This window comes from Ailuropoda melanoleuca, chromosome 8 (assembly GCF_002007445.2).
Source record: "Ailuropoda melanoleuca isolate Jingjing chromosome 8, ASM200744v2, whole genome shotgun sequence".
In the NCBI taxonomy this organism is placed as follows: Eukaryota; Metazoa; Chordata; class Mammalia; order Carnivora; family Ursidae; genus Ailuropoda; species Ailuropoda melanoleuca.
The window spans coordinates 86,636,345-86,654,421 of NC_048225.1; the positions used below are offsets into that span (position 1 = coordinate 86,636,345).

General features: G+C 42.1%; 1 protein-coding gene across 1 annotated transcript in view; it reads right to left on the reverse strand.

Moving 5' to 3' along the window:
- The window catches only part of LAMC1 (laminin subunit gamma 1), a 123,532-nt gene extending 105,461 nt beyond the window's left edge, over nt 1-18,071 (reverse strand). The window contains exon 1 of the mRNA XM_011230607.3: nt 17,540-18,071. Within this exon, the coding sequence (XP_011228909.3) occupies nt 17,540-17,954 (415 nt within the window). The 5' untranslated portion in view covers nt 17,955-18,071. The remainder of the gene's footprint in view (nt 1-17,539) is intronic.
- Between the last annotated feature and the right edge of the window lie 6 nt (nt 18,072-18,077).

Sequence of the window (18,077 nt, forward strand, 5' to 3'; positions counted from 1 at the left end):
AGAAAGTGAAAACCATGCTAGAGAACTCTAAAGGCAAAAGCAGTCATTTATAACCATTTATACAGTCACCCTCAACATAACTGATTTTTTAAGATATTAGAGAGAGAGAGCACTCGAACACAAGCGGGGGGAGGGGAAGGAGAGGGAGAGAGAGGGGGGGGGCAGCCTCCCCGCTGAGCAGGGAGCCCAACTCGGCTCAATCCCAGGACCTGAGATCATGACCTGAGCCGAAGGCAGACACTTAACCAACTGAGCCACCCAGGCCGTCCCAACATGAGTGAATCTTTAAAGATTCCTAGAGATACCAATTTCTTACTGATTTAAAACACCTGAACAGAAAGAAAAAAGTTCTGCTAAGGAGTAGGTAGACAGGGAGAGAGTAAGGACACAGACATGAAAATCATCTGCTTCTGAGAACAAGAAGACTATCAGAATTAACTTCCATTTTTCAAGAAGTATCTCAAATGAAATGGCTTTGATGTAGCCAGGTTCCTAACAAAACTGCACACAGGCACCAGGGATGAAACTGAAATTTTACACAAAACAATCAAAACCAAAAAATGAACTAATGCCGACAGAGGAAAAGGCTTTAGTTTTTAAATTCGTAATTTTTTGGTTAGTATTCAACCACTACTCCTTTTTAAAAATATTTATATAATGCCATAGTTGTACTTCTAAATATTCTTACCATAATTTAGTATAATAACCCATCCACTCAAATGGTCTTAGAATAAATCTGTTCAAATTCATCCTCTCAATGAAATAAAAGTTCCTATTAAATGGACTTTTATTCACTTATTTAAATAACAAATTTGTCATATCCCTATTGTATGCCAAATTTTTACAGTCTTTAGTAATTATCATCCTCTGTAAAAAGTGATATGCTTTATATAATCAAATGTGATGCAAGTCCATAATCCTTTATTTCTGAAAATATTCAGAAATCCTAAATGGCAAAGCATTTTCATAACATCTGACAACAAAACGCAGACTGAACTAGTGTGAGGCCATTACACTCTTTAATCACCCTATAGCATGAAAACGTTTCACTGAAGAAACTAGAGTTTCTGACTGGGGGTACTGCTGCAGGTGTTACAGAATACAGACGCATTCGACAAAATTTACTGTGATTCCCTAAGTCAAGTGCCGAGCTCTAAGTCGCTGACCTAATTAGTGGTTAAAAAAACACAGTTCCTGACCTCGATGAGCACATACTGAAGAAGAAGATAAATACACATTTAAAAAGATTCCAGAACAAAACGGAATGTTCAAATGACCAAAAAGTGGTACAAACAACAGACGCTGTTTTATCATTTCTGGAATTCTCATACCTAAGACACATCTGGATTTTAAAACAGCTTTGATTCATCCATCACAGCTGAAGGTAAACACACATGCTCAGTATGGTCAAGTAAACCAAGACTTAATGACCCTGCCTGGGATGTGCTCCTCCAAGACGGATGGGATACAGCGCCCACCAGGCGAAGTGAATTCAGCACCAACACAGTGAGAGCTCAGTGCCGAGAGGGGAGCACGGGAATGACAACTGGTGACGTCCCGGAATAAAAGAATTCTGCAAAGGTGGGGTGTGAGGGCTGCACACTGGGAAGAGCAGAATGAGGGTGCACCCCCTTTCTTCGCGGGTCTTCTCCTGAAGACCCAGAGGATGAGGGTCCACAAAGAGCGTGTCTGCTAGATTTTCTAGATCCTCCGAAGAAGGTGCTTCAGGAAGACCGAAACTTGGGAGAGCACGGACGCCACAGTGCCAGAGCGGCAACTACAGCACCACCAGCCGCCAAAATCCATTCTCCCTCCCCGTGAGCACAGCGGATCCGCGGCTGGCCTCGAGGCTGCCCCACTGCGCTGCATTCTCCAGCCTCCACTGTGTGGATGCGGTGGCCAGGTGCCTAAATGCTCTCCAGTGGCAGATGATACAATCATGTATGCCGCTTTCTGGTCTCGCTCTTAAGAATTACGGGGCACTTGGGTGGCTCAGTGGGTTAAGCATCTGACTCTTGATTTCAGCTCAGGTCATGATTTCAGGGTTGTGAGATCAAGCCCCGTGTCGGGATTGACACTGGGTGTGGAGCCTGCTTGGGATTCTCTCCCTTTCCCCCCGCCCCTTCCCTCCTGTCTCTAAAATTTAAAAAAAATTAAAAATTAAAATAAATTTAAAAAAAAAGAATTAGGCATCCTCCCTTCAGCAGCGTCCTCCCATCTGGAACAGAGAGGTACCTGTCACCCAACTTCAACCACACCACACACACAAGGACAACACCCTAAGGGAAGGCAGATCATGAAGATAAAAGGACCCTGGGTCCCAGGACGTCTGTATGGATCACAGCTACCCTGCTGCCCACTTCCCTCAGGACTACCACCTGGGACAGAAGCAAACTTCAATGTTTCTGAACTACTTTATTGTGGGGCTCTTTGCTCCTGTGCCTTAGTCCTTACCTAACACTGCTGCTGAGGAAGCTACACCACGTACGAACCATGCCACGCCACCTGTGCAATTTCAAGAGCCCAATGGAAAAGGCAAACTCCATCTCGGGATAATCTAAACAAAACTGCCATTTCTCAGCCTCATCTGCATTTTGTGGCCATAGCCTCACAGAAATAGGAATTCATTCATTCGGCAAACTTTTGAGCCATCTACTACTATATAAAAGGTAATATGTTCCACACTAGGATACAAAAGTCAATGGGAAAAAGAGAGCAAATGAAACCCTCCCCGGGTCAGGTCCTCCATACTGCATGCTTTTCACCCAGAAGGCAAGCTCTAGGTCATCTTTGCCCTGTCCCCAGCACTCCGCGGTGCCTTTCACATAACAGGAGCTCAGTAAGTAGTTGTTAGGTGAATGAATTAAGAAATTAACAAACGAGGGGCACCTGGGTGGCACAGCGGTTGGGCGTCTGCCTTCGGCTCAGGGCGTGATCCTGGCGTTATGGGATCGAGCCCCACATCAGGCTCTTCTGCTATGAGCCTGCTTCTTCCTCTCCCACTCCCCCTGCTTGTGTTCCCTTTCTCACTGGCTGTCTCTATCTCTGTTGAATAAATAAATAAAATCTTTAAAAAAAAAAAAAAAGAAATTAACAAATGAGTCCTGTCCTCAATGAACTCAGTCTAATAAGGGAAACAGAGAAAACAATGTAGCACCCCATACCTCACGGGGATGCACAATGTTCACGGATTTTTAGAAATGAATGCATCAAACGACATAATGCAAGTGCCGTGGAGGGGCGGGAGGCATTAGAAACCAGCACAGTCTTCCTAGCGAAGCTGCAATTTGCCATGAGTTCTAAAGAACAATGAGAAGGTAGCCAAATAAACCAAAAAAAAAAAAAAAAAAAAAAGAAAGNAAAAAAAAAAAAGTAAGGCATCAAGGAAAGACGAGGCACCCATGCTGCGTGAACATGCTCACGAGGACTGGAACCAACAGCAGCGTTCCAGTCATTCAATGAACACAACTAGTACTCCTTGGACTACTACGGCTCCCCTTAATTAAGCCTACAGCTGAATTCTTCCTCTAGTGTTTGCACCACCCCACTTGCCTAATGTGAACTGCTGTACAAATTGTCATTTTTAATCTAAAAATAAGGACTTACTGGACTCATTCTTAAAGCCCTCTACCATACAATCAAGGAATCTCAAGGTTGATAGGACTCAGAAAGGTCACTGGACGAATGTTCTGGGAAGTCACGTACCCTGATCAGCTATAATCAGATCTCCTCTGCGGGCGCTCGGGATTTTTATCCTGCTCCTGCGGCATGTCTGGCTTTGCCTCAGAGGATATTTGTTGATGTACACATTCTTGCTCTCCCACTAGACGGCATGCTCTTCATGCGGCATCCACATTCTTCTGTATCTCATATTCCTCAAAGGCTTGGCACGAAAACACCTTTTCACCCAACCCCGTCAGCTCTGGCAGCCCCTGTCAAGTCCCATCTACCTGTTTCTGGGTGCAGACCCATCGCTCCTTTCAGTAAAAATGAGTTGTTGCACCTTCCTTCCTAGGACCCACAGCCATCCCCACGGGTAGAGCTACCTTCCTGCTTCTAATGCCAATAACGCCACATTACTTCTTTTTTCGCCTCCATTTCTATTTTGCATTAAGGCTTAATCTTCTAAGCATTAAAAAAAAAAAAAGAAGGAATAAGTTCCAAATAAACCATGCCATTTGTAGGGTGCAGAATGTCTGTATCTCAGAAATTGTCAGATGTTTCCTGGCAGATGTTTTAAGCCTGGAATCATCAATGGCCTTTCCAGTTCCATCTTTTGTTCCTCTGACAAGGTTACTGTGCTTCCTTGAGACTTCCTGTTTGAATAACCACACACTTGGGTGTTCAAACTCCCATGTGTTCATTATTCACCATAAAAGGGACCTGAGGAAGTAACCAGGCAGTTGAACACAAAATGATGTATGAACAAAAACAGCTGTGTGTTAGCGGGATGGACAAAAAGACAGCAGGGATCGAGGCACCGCTGTGAATTTCAAAAACAAGGTCTATTTAGTCAGGCATGGTGAAAAGTCTGCTGATTCAGAGCATTAGTGACCCATTTCATAATTTAAAATCACCAGAGATGTGAATAAGTCTGTTTTCAGTTACTACTTCCAGAGTCTCACCCCCACCACCACCCTTCCCAACAATCTCCCTCTCGTGGGAACAAAGCTGCCTCTCCTTTCTCTCACAGAAATGGCAGTACGAACTCAAAATATTTCATGCAAAAAAATTAATACCTATTTTATTTCCCAAACCAAAAAGCAGATTCCCCCCCTGCCCCAAGGGACTTTTCTATAAAAACACAGGAAAGCACAGATATAGGTACACATAGGAAAACACAAACAGCAGCACAGAAAACAAGCCTACATTCTCCAAACATCTGGAAAGTAGGTTAATTTCCAGAATCAGTCCATCTTTTGGTACCCTGAATTCACCATCCGTGTCTCGTGCCAGGATATAAGAGCCTTAAAGTGGACATAAGTTTAAAACCAAAACTTTATTAGAATGGCCATAAAACTGAATGACCCCAATTCCACCCCAGGAGTTGATGCTCACTTATTTCTTGGCATGTGGCAAGAATGCTGCAAACAGCAGTAAACAAACCAGCTTGAGCCTCTAAAGCAATCCTGATAAAGTAAACAAATTTTATTACAGCTGTATTACAGATGTTCCCAGAAACTTTCATAATCTAGTAGAGTTCTACAAATTTGGTCTTTACCAGACTTTCTATCCCATGAACTTATCTAAAATATTTGCTATAAACTCAAAACTCTGTATAGAGCCACTCTAAAAGTTAATCCTGGACACTCAATCCCACAGAACACGACCCTTTTTCCATGAAAGGCAATCATATGACCAAAGCAATTAAAGTACACAATTATTCTTTTGGTTTCCAACTGCCCTCTCTCCTCACTCCGAAGCTGCCCACCCCCTTCCAAGGATACTCATCTCTACCAGATCATGATCTGGCATTAACATAGAAATAATCTCAAAATTTAGTGACACCAAAACAACGGAGGTCAGCAGTCCCATCAGAATAAGGCCCATGACAAGCAGGAGCCAGCAGTCCCATCAGAATAAGGCCCATGACAAGCAGGAGCCACTGGGATAGGGGGCACAGCACGGAAGCACAGGTGGACAGACTGCAAAACCAAGGCAACCACACCCTCACATGAAATTCCACGTCTAGATAGAATCATTTTACATTGCCAAGTTATTCTCACTTATTCCTCAATAGTTTTTGATAATAAAATGATCTCTGACATTGAGAACATCTGGGCAGACCATTCTTCCCTCTAATCAGGATTTGTGCTGCCACAGCAGGAAAATACCACCTCCCAGTCCCACCAAAGCACAGAAAGCCTTTACAATAAGAGCTGTTCAACTCATTTTCATCAAGGTATCACTACCCCCTCTTCAAAAACAGTGAAGCTCTTCTCTTGGAAATAGAATCCTTTCATTCTCCTTGAAGAAAATTGATGGAAAAGCTTTGAGGGAAATACTTATGCTTCTATATTTTACCAACTGACAAAAAAAAAGGGGGGGGTACATTTTAAGCCCAACACTCAGCCCTCAAGTGTAGCAATGGTACTATCCCACCCACCCGCCCATAAGAAAGGAGCATGCACATTTAAAAATGATTAGTCACTAGGATGTGATGATGTAACCACATGTATCACAGAAAACACAATGTGTACTGAGCAGGTCTGTAAAAAAGCAGAAAAGTTAAGACTCTGATTCAGTAATATTTATTTTTTTTTTATGATTCAGTAATATTTAAAATGTAATCAGTCAACTCACACCTGAAAAGAAAAACCAATCCTAGAATCTCGAGTTCAAGAAGTGGAGATCGTATGTAGTGAGGGAGCAGCACAAAATAGAAAATCTAAGTGGGAACTATGACCTCTCCTTCAGTGATGAAGCAAAAAATATATATACATACAGAAATTAATGTGAAGGGAGCCCCTTCTGAGCCTGAAAGAAGTCTCCTAGGACCACAGTAGTTACGTAACAATCAATCAATAAAAGGTTGGCCAGACCTATTTAGCTGGCAAACTTGAACAACAAAAGAGCCACCATGCTGGGCGCCTGGGTGGCTCAGTTGGTTAAGCATCTGTCTTCGGCTCAGGCCCTGATCTCAGGGTCATGGGATCGAGCCCCGCATCGTTTCTCCCTCTCCCTCTGCCCTTAACCCCCACTCGTGTGCATGTGTGCTCTGTCAAATAAATAAATAAAATCTTAAAAAAAAAAAAAAGCCACCATGTAAGAGTTAGAATTTACTTGGAGCAGAATGGAAATGAAATCAAACTTGGAGATGGACCTGGCAGCCTTATCTTTAAGGATGTCAGATAAAGTAAGCAACTGAACTAAATTCAGCAGTTCTCAACTAGAAAAGTCATGGATAAGGCAGAAAGGAGATAAGGTGGCACTCCCCTGACCACCCTTCAGGAAATGGGGTATATGGTACACTTTTCCTATCAGTAGACACTGACAAAACCCAGGCTCTCATTCTGAAATTCAATAAATTCCTTAGAAATGCCTAGAAGAATTAACAGCTAAATATTATAAAACTAGCGTACGTACCCCAAACCTAAAATTCTTCTATTGCCAACAATCCTCTGTTCTTCGCAAACAAGTACAAAAGCCCTCTGTAAAAGCAGCAATCCAAATCCAGAGCCCCTCAAGCAGAGGTCTCTCAGAGAAACCTTTGGTTTGGTCTACTTTCATCTCACCCCTCAATGAAAGTGCTCTCTATAGTTCTCTATCACTCTTGGGGTCTGTTCTAACACGGAAGACTAGGACAAGCATAACCTATCCACAAGTCTAGAGTCCAACCTAAACTCAGCATGTGACTTCTCTGAGGTCACTAGTTCATCTTAACGTGATTATTCCATAGGGGGTAACAACAGTTCTCGACTGTTTTTGAGGATTCAAAAAGGTGTGAAGGGGTACTCTCCATGAAAGGTGATTTACTTTCTTTTGTCCCCTAATTTTCAGGATCCTCGTCTTCTCAGAACTCATCATGCATGTCTCCACTACTCCATGGAAAGCAAATAATGCCTTCACCATTATCTAGTTACTTTTAGATCTTTAGTTAAACAATACACCCTCCTGGAAAGTTCTCCATTCCCAACCGCTATTTTTCTTCAAGACCCAAGAAACTCTTCGTGGCTAACTTCAATCTATACTCTTCAAAGTGTCACAGGTATTCCTTCTGCACTTTAGAGTTTCAACCGAATTATTTTTACTATGCTTATATTCTCTCATTGATTCCCTCTGCATGAACGTTTTTATCTCCTCTCCTCAAACACATTACAAATTACCTGAAGGTAGAGTGTTTCAACATCTGTTGTCACCCACACATCGCATATTACAACAGCCATAAATGAAGGATTTTCCCACCAGGGTCACCTTATTTACAAAAGACCTTTGTCCACTAACTAATTAGATTTACAATCCAATAAGCTCATCTCATTTTGGTAGGTAGTTCTTTTCACTTACTTGGAAATACTTCACAAAATTTCATAAACTTCTCTAAGAAAGCCGCACAATTAAAGCTTCAGACTTACTATTCTGAAAGGTTCAGTGAGAGGAAGCCACTACTCAGAACATGTCAAAGGAAAGAAGATGGGGTCTTCACACATTATAAGTAATTTATGAACATTTAGATTTCACCACAGAAATTAAATAGTAAGTCATATTAAAAACCAGATAGCGTAACCAAAGCACAAGCCACGTAGACATGCTTAGAGGATTCTCTGAACCCGCAGCAAAACCTGCAAACCTACGATTTTACCACTTCAGACCACAGAAGCGTCCACCAAAACCACTACCTGCTTAAAGGTACGTGAGAAGAGCAAAGACACATGGGTGCTCGTCCCACACCCTTCCCCACACTCCACTTCCTGAGACTTTCCAGAAGCTCACCTGAATCCTTTTCTGAAAGCCATTCTGCAGGAGCTTCAATTAAAACCATTTGTCCAATCACCCAAGAAACATCTGTTAACACCTATTAATGCCAGCAACTGCTGGAAGAGAATAGAACACGGTAAGAGGAACAGATCTTAGGTGATTAAGCCTCAGATTCTGCACTCAACTATTTTAAGCCAAATTCATACCAGAAACAAACAAAACCACCCATATATTAGTTTGTATAACTGACTGAAAAGTTTAATTTTTTTTTAATCTGAGGAATAATTTACACACAATGAAGTGCACAAATATCAAATGTATAGCTCTGAACGTGTACATGTCTATACACCTATGTAACCTCCTCCCAAATCAAGACCTAGAACATAAAGTCAGGACTATATGGGAGCCTAAAGATGGTCATTAACCGTATCTCTGAAAACACTGACAGGCGCCTCTGTGGTCACTGTCACAGAGAATCATTTCGGTTAGCAGAAACCTTCACATGCTCTGTGATTTAGCATCACGAGACAAAATTCACTGAGTCCCTAACTCTATACAAGACCGTTTGCATTTTTTTATCTTAAGAATTTTTTTTTAAGTGTGAAGGAGGCTGATTCTGGATTAATATTTCCAAGAACTTTCAAAACAAAAAGATAAAATAACAAAAATCCAAAGACAACGTTATAACAAAAAATCCACATTGCCTTCAATATAACAGGAAGCGGCCACACAGTTGGAAACAAAGAGTGAAAGAAGGGAGCCCAGGGAACATAACTCCTGAAATTTTAAAAAGAAATCATGTCAATCCCCTAATTCATCTCCCAGCCTTGCCACAGGGTTCTCCTCCCATAAGAGATCTGAGAGCCCCATTGTCTAAGAAAGAGATAAGTCTGCTCTATTTTAATTCATGAATATGTAGCTTCATAGGGCACCAGGCTGACTGGGCCCAGTTATTTTAGGATGGCCTCCTGGAAGAGCCCATGGAAAGAAAAGCAGATAGACTTAATGAGTGTCCCCACCGTCTGGCACAATACTCTAAAACCTCAGAGACATTTCTATAAATGCATTTTCTGGTAACCCCTTTTAGCAAGACTTCAATTTTAGGCCCTAATGAGCAAGCATCTAACTTTACCATTTTATAAGAAAGGAGATGCTTGCAAATCCTAGCAAAGCCCTCTTTACCGATCTAAAAGCAAGCAACTTAAGCAAGATAATAGAACGAGCACACAGTCATCTTGGAACTTCACCCTTTGAAACTGACAATTCAAGATACGAGACAGATTAATCCCTTATTTTTAAAAATCTTCTCAGGAATTTCAGGCAGTAAAAATAAACAAACAACTCTGCTCTGAGCTTTGACACTTTTCCCTGAAACTTAAACAGAACAGGGGTGGAGCTGTCAACTAGGTACAGCTGGAAACAAGGAACAAGTGGAGAAGCCTCTGTTGGTTCTGCGCCTGTCAACTCTAGGTAAGTAAGTGATGACTGTGCATCTGCCTAATGACTAGAACGTGGTTCTTCACTAGCCTGCAGAGAAGGGTCCCTCAGTATGCCTGTCTTCTAACCGTACCCCAATGAATCAAACTAAAAACGATGCCACACACAATAAGCACATAAGATATGTCACTGTCACTTTTGCCCACAACTGCTCTTTAAGATACACAGACGTTAGTAGAGGTTTTTTTTTTTTAAGATTTTTTATTTATTTATTTGACAGAGAGAGATAGCCAGCGAGAGAGGGAACACAAGGAAGGTGAGTGGGAGAGGAAGCAGCAGGCTCCCAGCGGAGGAGCCTGATGTGGGGCTTGACCCCAGAACGCTGGGATCATGCCCTGAGCCGAAGGCAGACACTTAATGACTGCGCCATCCAGGCACCCCGTGAGCGCAGGTTTTAAAGTAAAATGTTTAGGTCCATTTCTAAAGAAAACACACACGATATTAACATTCAATTTTCAGAAATACATATTCACTATGAGATTCAAATCTGAGAAGATAGCTTACTCATCTTATGTATCTAGATAACTTCAAATCACATAAAAGTCTAATTTTTACCCAAAAAGGACACTCACAAATCTTTCAATTCCATGTCAGTTCCACACCTCAGTATTTTTTTTAAAGCTAATAGAAATAAAAGAACTACGTACCACATTTAATATTAGCTAATTACAGTGGCATACATCTCGAGAAAATAGAAAGAAGACACTGATAAAAATAAACACAAACCCCAAAGTATTGCTGAGGAGAATTTAAAGAACCATGAGTGTTTGGGGACTTCTTATAATTCAGGCATTCGTGTATTCACTCACTCTACATATATTTATGGAACACTATGCCAGACACATTGCTAAGCACTGGAGATACAAAGACTCTAGCCTCCATCGAAATGGTAAGTGAATGCTCTCTGCACTCACACCTTTCACTTACGACTTATTATATAACAATGAATACACCGGTCTAGGGTGGAAGTCACAAAATGTGTGCTGTAGAGGCCCAGATAGTAAATATTTCAGGCTCTGAGGGTCAAGACCTACAGTATCTGTTGCAATAACTCAACTCCTTTATAGCACAGAAGCAGCCACAGACAATAGGTTAATAAATGAAATTCACTGTGTTCCAATGGAACTTAATGAATACCAAAATTTAAATTTCGTGTGATTTTTCACATGTCACAAAATCTCATTCTTCTTTTGATTGTTGAATGAAAAATGTAAAAACATTCGCATGGTACATACAAAAATAGGCGGCAACCCTGGGCTGGATTTGGCCAGTAGGCTATAATTTGCCTACAACCCAGTCTAGAGCTATAGGTCTCCACATCTAAGCCACAAGTGCCACGAGGTCAGGGCAATGTCCTATGAATCACTATGCATCCAGGAATTAGTATGGTGCCGAGGAATGGCAAGCAATTAACTACTGTTGGCTATACTGAACTGAATTAAAAGACTAAGTCCCTGGGGTGCCTGGGTAGCACAGTCGTTAAGCGTCTGCCTTCGGCTCAGGGCGTGATCCCGGCGATCGGGGATCGAGTCCCACATCGGGCTCCTCCGCTGGGAGCCTGCTTCTTCCTCTCCCACTCCCATGCTGTGTTCCCTTGCTCGCTGGCTGTCTCTCTGTCACATAAATAAATAAAATCTTTAAAAAAAAAAAAAAAAAAAAGACTAAGTCCCTGACCCCGTCTTCAAAGACTTCATGGTCAAGAAGTGGTAACAGACAAATTAAGAAACATATAATACCACCGATAAGTGCTGTGGGAGATACCTACAGGGTGGTGTGAGTGGGACACCTAACCCATGCCTGGGAAAAGGATGGAAAGGGCAGAAGACAGAGAAACTGGGGAAGAATTCCTGAAGATGGTGACACCTGGGAGAAGAGTTCCAAACCAAAGCAGCAGCCCTTTGACCATGTAAGATGACAAGAGATAAATCGAGAGGTTAAAACAACAGTCCGGACCCTGTACCTTGTAGACCATGCCAAGGAGTCTGGATTTTATCCTAAAGGTTTGAAGAACCACTGAAGAATTTTAGCTGGGAAATGATATCATCAGATTTGCATTTTATTTATTTTTTTTGAAGATTTTATTTATTTATTTGACAGAGACAGAGACAGCCAGGGAGAGAGGGAACACAAGCGGGGGGGGGGGGGGAGAGAGGAAGAAGCAGGCTCTCAGCGGAGGAGCCTGACATGGGGCTTGATCCCAGAATGCCGGGATCACACCCTGAGCCAAAGGCAGACGCTTAACGACTGCGCCACCCAGGCACCCCCAGATTTGCATTTTAGAACCATCACTCAGTCCAAAGTGTGGCTGCCTGAACACAAGGGGCAAAATGGCAGCAGAAAAGTTAGAAAGCTGTTGCAGCAATTCAGGTGAAATTCAAGGGAAAGCAACAATAAGGTAGAGATAAAGGTGAGGACTCAAGAGACACAGTGGCTGCATATAGGAGGTTAAGAGTGGCATCTTGGACAGACTGTAGTAAGGAGGGTGGGGAAGAAAGGGGTGGAGTTACAGTTGTCCGAAACTGCCTGGCCTTCAGCAGTGGATCCTATCTGCTCTCCAAACAGAGTAATCTTACTGATGAGAACCTATCAAGCCTGCTTATCTTTTATGAGAGGCTTGGCAAAAAACTGGTCTAGAGCCTCAGGATTAAATAGTAGTACATTCATTGAGATAGGACTTTGAGTTGGGTAAGACAGTGAAGAATGAATATAGTGTTGGACATGGCCTCTGGACACCCCAAACTGACCATGTCCAACAAATCGTTAGGACTGGAGTAAGGGCTGGCCTAGAGATACAAGTTTAGAATTTATTAATATGCAAACAGTAAATAATGCCTTGAGACTAAGAGGAATTCACTCAAGGAGAACGAGTCACATGAAAAAGAAAGGAATAAAAAAATATAAGTGAAAAAGAACAGAAGGAAAGGGAGGAAAACCAAGAGTCTGGTATCTCCAATCTGTGTGTCCATGAACTTGTATTTTAAAGCTGTCCTGGAATAAACTAGTCATTCTTTTGAGAGATCTATTAAAGAAGCTATGAGCTGCAGGGGCTAGCGCAATAGACTAAGGAGTCTAAAACCTACCTCAACTGTGACTTTTGGTAAATCACCACCTCCGGATCCTCATCTTTGCTTTCACTGAGTTGGGGAAATCTAATCAGTGATAAACTGGAAGTTTCATGAAGTGTAAAATGTTATAAAGGGACTCCCAATTTATTATTATTACAACAGAATACAAAAATTCCATCTAATAGAGTATAAATTTCTGAAGACGCTATACACCTTCTTATCAGGTACTGCGCTATGTATTAAGTAGGTATTTTCAAAATGTTTGCAGGATGTTTGGCAGTAACATGAGAATGTACGCATGGGGGAAGGAGCACATAGCAAAAGGCATATCCAACTTCCTAAAAGGATTTAGAACTGAAATAATCAAACCAACCCTCCCACAACTGTGGCCAATGACAAAATAATGGGGGGCAGGGGGTGTTTATAGTCTCAACTTCGCTCCTAATGTGTAAACTGTTTCTCTGAATGCTTCAGAAACATGGAGAAGGTATTTACAGAAAAAGCCATGAATTGTAGAAAAGGAAAACAGCCAACAGCAACTTTATAAAACTGTATTCAACTACCACAGGCCATTAAAGAAGAGCTCCCTAACTTCTCAAGTTGAAACCTGCAACATGTAAATCAGGCCTTTGTGAGACCAACTAAAATAGTGTCCCCTCAGGGTGTGCAAATACCACAGTGAAGTCACCAGAGCGAACTATTCCCTGACACAGTCAGAACCTACCTTGAAACAATTGTCCTGGGGGAAAAAATTGCTGTCTGTTTCATTTTAAATATACGCTGAAAGGAAGAAACAGAATAAAATGCAATATCCTTATATATCAATTATTCTGATTTAGGATAGGTATAGCTAAAAAGGATAGATATAGCTAAAAAGCATCATTTAATCACTGTTCCTAAAGCTTATAGAGGGAGGTTGGAAACAAATCTGGTCTTGGTGTAAATTTTAGGAGTTCCATAAACTTTGATTGAGTTGGCTTATAAGCACTTTCTTCCTTAATCTAATCGTTTTCAGAAAGGGGGAGAGCTACCTTCCTCGAAGATCCAGACCCAGCCTGCCAAGTTTCCATCCGCAGTGACTATCAAGTTAATTAAAAAGGCTGTTTAATAAAAGGCAAATCCTCAGCTACAATCTTACTATCAACTATCCCACTGATACTAATAAAACTGATTATGATTTATTATATAACACAAAAGCCAAACTTTTAAACAGCAGTTGAATAATCCATACAGAAGTCAGGAAAGAAGATCCAGAAGTTGAATGCAAAATAAGACTTCTTTTTAGAACAGGGTGCCTGGCTGAGATTCCTCTCCCCAACAGGCAGAAAATGCAATTCTTGTTCCCACAGCAACTTGAACTGATTATATCTGAGGATACATTGCACCCTGGATTACTGTATAAGGTGCTTAAGACATGGCTGCTTTCAGAATCAACACTGATTTTCCTGGCTTCTGTACAAGTAATGATAATGGTACAATGATCTAATTTGTCCTTGCCATCAGTTAAAAAATCTGCTTTACCGACTACCCCCCAAGTGATAGCAGTTAAAACAATAACATAATTTTATATATACATGTGTATGCATGAAAAGTTTCTGGAAGGCTGCATGAGAAATTGTGAACAGTGGTCCAACTGAAGAGGAAGAGACTCACTAGTCATTATATGTAACTGTTTTAATTCCCCATGTCATGTTTTATTTTTACAAAAAAATGACCTATGATTAATGCCAAAACATGTATGTTTCTTGTAACGATTTAAGTGCAGTCTGACTTTGCTTAAAGTTTACTGCGTTGAAAGTTCATCACCGAAAGGGAGGGGAGAAAAGAAGAGTTGGCTAGCCCTGCTTCTTTCACACTGCTCACTTGGAGTTTCACAGGCTCTGTAAGGGCAAAGCACAATATGCATCACTTGCTTAAGGGTATGTGAAATGTGAACTGGACGGGAGATTTAACAGATGCACAAACAGTCATGGTGCTTGAATTCATGGGAAACAGCGAGCTAGAGCCCATGGAGTAACTGAAGTTAGCAACTGAATGTGCTAAACATCAGAACACACAGTGATACAAAAAGCAATGCCTATACGTTATAGATCATAACCTGCAATGTATACGTACATCCTTGTCATTAAAAAAAAAAAAAGCAGGAGAAAGGTGGCGAGGGGGGAGAGAGGAGATACTGAGAGAGAGAGAGAGAGAGAGATTGAGACATCACCCCCACGACACACAAATCTCCCTCCCCCTTTCCACCTTCTCCACCACACACAACTTCCTCTGGGACATCATTTTGGATCCAAGAAAAAGTACAATAAGTTCTAGTCAGGTTTTTAGAAATTGTCTATTTTAAAAGTCTCAAGTAAATGTTTTCACAGTTAATCACAACACTCATATGGAAACTATTTTAAATAACTTTTTTTAAACCCATAGTTTTATGAACTTCATTTATCACAAATATTACCAAAAACTGAAGACTTTCTCAGCAAAAACAAGTCCAACCATATAACATTTTTAGAGTACAAAGTCATGTAAGAGTCCTAACTAGATGGCCTCTGAGATTTCGACCTTTAAATCACCATGACCCAAAATTAATATATCTGCTCCCCCAACAGGAACAACCTAACTTGACTGTTACTGTCTTATCTACCACATTACCTTTACCTTTGTAACAGAGAAATAATCTTTAGTAATCTACATACCTCTGCAATCACCTGAAATAACCTTTTGCTACGTGGTGCCCACAGCGGACAACTCAGAAGGCCAAGACTGATAACCTGACTTTTACCTAAATAACAGATTCAGAAATTTTCAGTTGAATCTCAGACACTTTGAGACATTGAGCAAATGCTTTCCTTTTGAAATTTTTGGTACTTGAAAACAGAAAAAATAAAACTTTGCAGGCATTCCAAATTCAACACAAAAACATTAATACGTCAAAATTTCCACAAAAATAATTGGATATAAATTTCAAAAATAATTTTGGCCAAGTTTAAAAATATGACACCTAAGAGCATAAAGCTATCTAAAGAGTTAAAGAGTATTCCCATGAAGTCTTAGAAGACCCTAGGTCTCTTGCTGTGTCTTAGAAAGGCACCTGTTCCAACATACTGCTGGTTCTAGGCATTTCCAATACCTTCAAAACACCAAAGTACAGTTCACTACTTCCATCTCTGAAAAAGAGGTGCCTCAGGGTTTCACTTTATGAACTTATTTTCCAAAAGTCCATCTTCCTAATAACTTCTCTAGAAATAAAATGGTATTACAAAGGTGCTAAACACTGCTTTTCTGAAACTTACTCCACACACAGTAATTTAACTACTTTTCAAAGTACTTTTGCTAAGTTATATTCCTTCTCTGGAATCTTGACACTTACATAAAGTTTAATGTACCAGAGAGCAGTGGAAAGAAAAATGCAAAACCATGACAAGATCTATTTGCCTATAAACCATTCCTTTCAAAAATCCTCAAATAATATTAGCCTTATAGAATGATCTGGCTTTGACTGGCTTGGGCCCTCTGTTCTCCCTGGAAGTTCATTACTACCAGCTTCCAGTAAAATCAATTCTTTCAATGCAATGGGGACTGCAGCTCTACAAATCAGAGGCCAGTTTCTCACACATATTTTACTCTGTTGACCACAATAATGAATTATTCTGCTTGTTTATATATTTCAATGATGAAGAAAAACTTACTTAGACCAAACATGATTTTTGATACCTTAGGATAAACATGTCCATCCTCATCCACCACCCAGCAACAAAGTTTTCTATACATCCTTTTCCTGATGTTTAAAAGGTCATTCATACATGTTTCTACACTTGTTTTGAATCAAAGTAAAAGGAAAGACAGTAAGGAGAGCCTTTTTACCTAGGGACCAAATTGTGGCCAGAAATTACAGTGAGTGCACACTTTCTTTTGTTTTCTGTTCCAGAAGTAGCAGTGAAATAGCTTTGTGGCCGTTAATTAGGTCTGAATAACTCTAAAGAACAGTAACTTTAAAAGTTAATTTCTATTTTAATTACACATAGGCCACACCGGTAGTAAAATCATTTGCTTCCTTCAAATTCCCCTCACTAGAGACCCTTTGCTCTCTAGCTTATTCAACAGAGCAAAAAGCAATCACGCTCAATCCTGGAGAGAGAGGCATTCAAACAAGATGAAAGCGCTGAAGATGGACCTTCCTATCTCTGATCCAAGAACGCTCCGTGATGACCCTGCGAGGAGGGAGAAAAGCGAGAATAGGGGTTTCTGATTAAGGCTTCCGAAAACACGGGACAAAAGCAGCCCAAATAGCCAATCACCAAGGGATCGAAAATCTGGTTAAGTTAGAAAGAACAGAAAAGCAAACAGAGATGCCAGCGCGAGGTATCCTGACCCTCGCGGAATGTGAAGTGCTCGATCTAGTTTAGAAGCTGGAGAAGGGACTATCTGTGTGGCCCATGCTCGGGAGCAGAGAGCCAGCACTCGGCTGTCTGGGCCCCGCAGGCTAGGCCAGGAGGTGAATGAAGATGGCCAGGGAGCTGGGCTGCTGGCGAGCAAGCAGCAGGAACAGGGCTGTCACCGCTTACCCAGGTGCAGCGTGAGGTTGATGGAGTTGGGGTACTGCACCCCGGCCAGCATGGTCTGGCTTTGCCACCAGGTGGTGTCGGCCTGGTTGTTGTAGTCGGTCAAGAAGGCTGCCCCGTGCTGCAGGTGGGGCTGCCCGGCGTCGCACAGGTGACAGGACTTGGTGACCCCGGTCACCCCGGTCTGCACACAGTACTCCTCGGGCGGAGCCCCGCACGTGTTGGTGGCCACCACGGTCACGTTGAAGGCGGCGTTGACGAACTCGGGCATGCAGCGCTGCGACCGCCCGCCCTCGTCCGTGCACTCGTCCATGGCTGCCCGGGCGCAGCCGGCCGCAGCGGCCGCCAGCACCGCCAACACCGGCCAGAGCCGCCCCCGGGGCCGCAGCGCCGGCGCGGCCCGCTCGCTGCCCCTCATCCCGCCGCCCGCGCGCTGGGCCACGGCGAAGGCAAGGGCGCGTTCCTCTAGCCCAGCGGTGTCCTGGGTTGGCCGCTCCGCGGGCTGAGCCTCGGGGCCCAGGGGCCGGACTCTCGGGGAGGG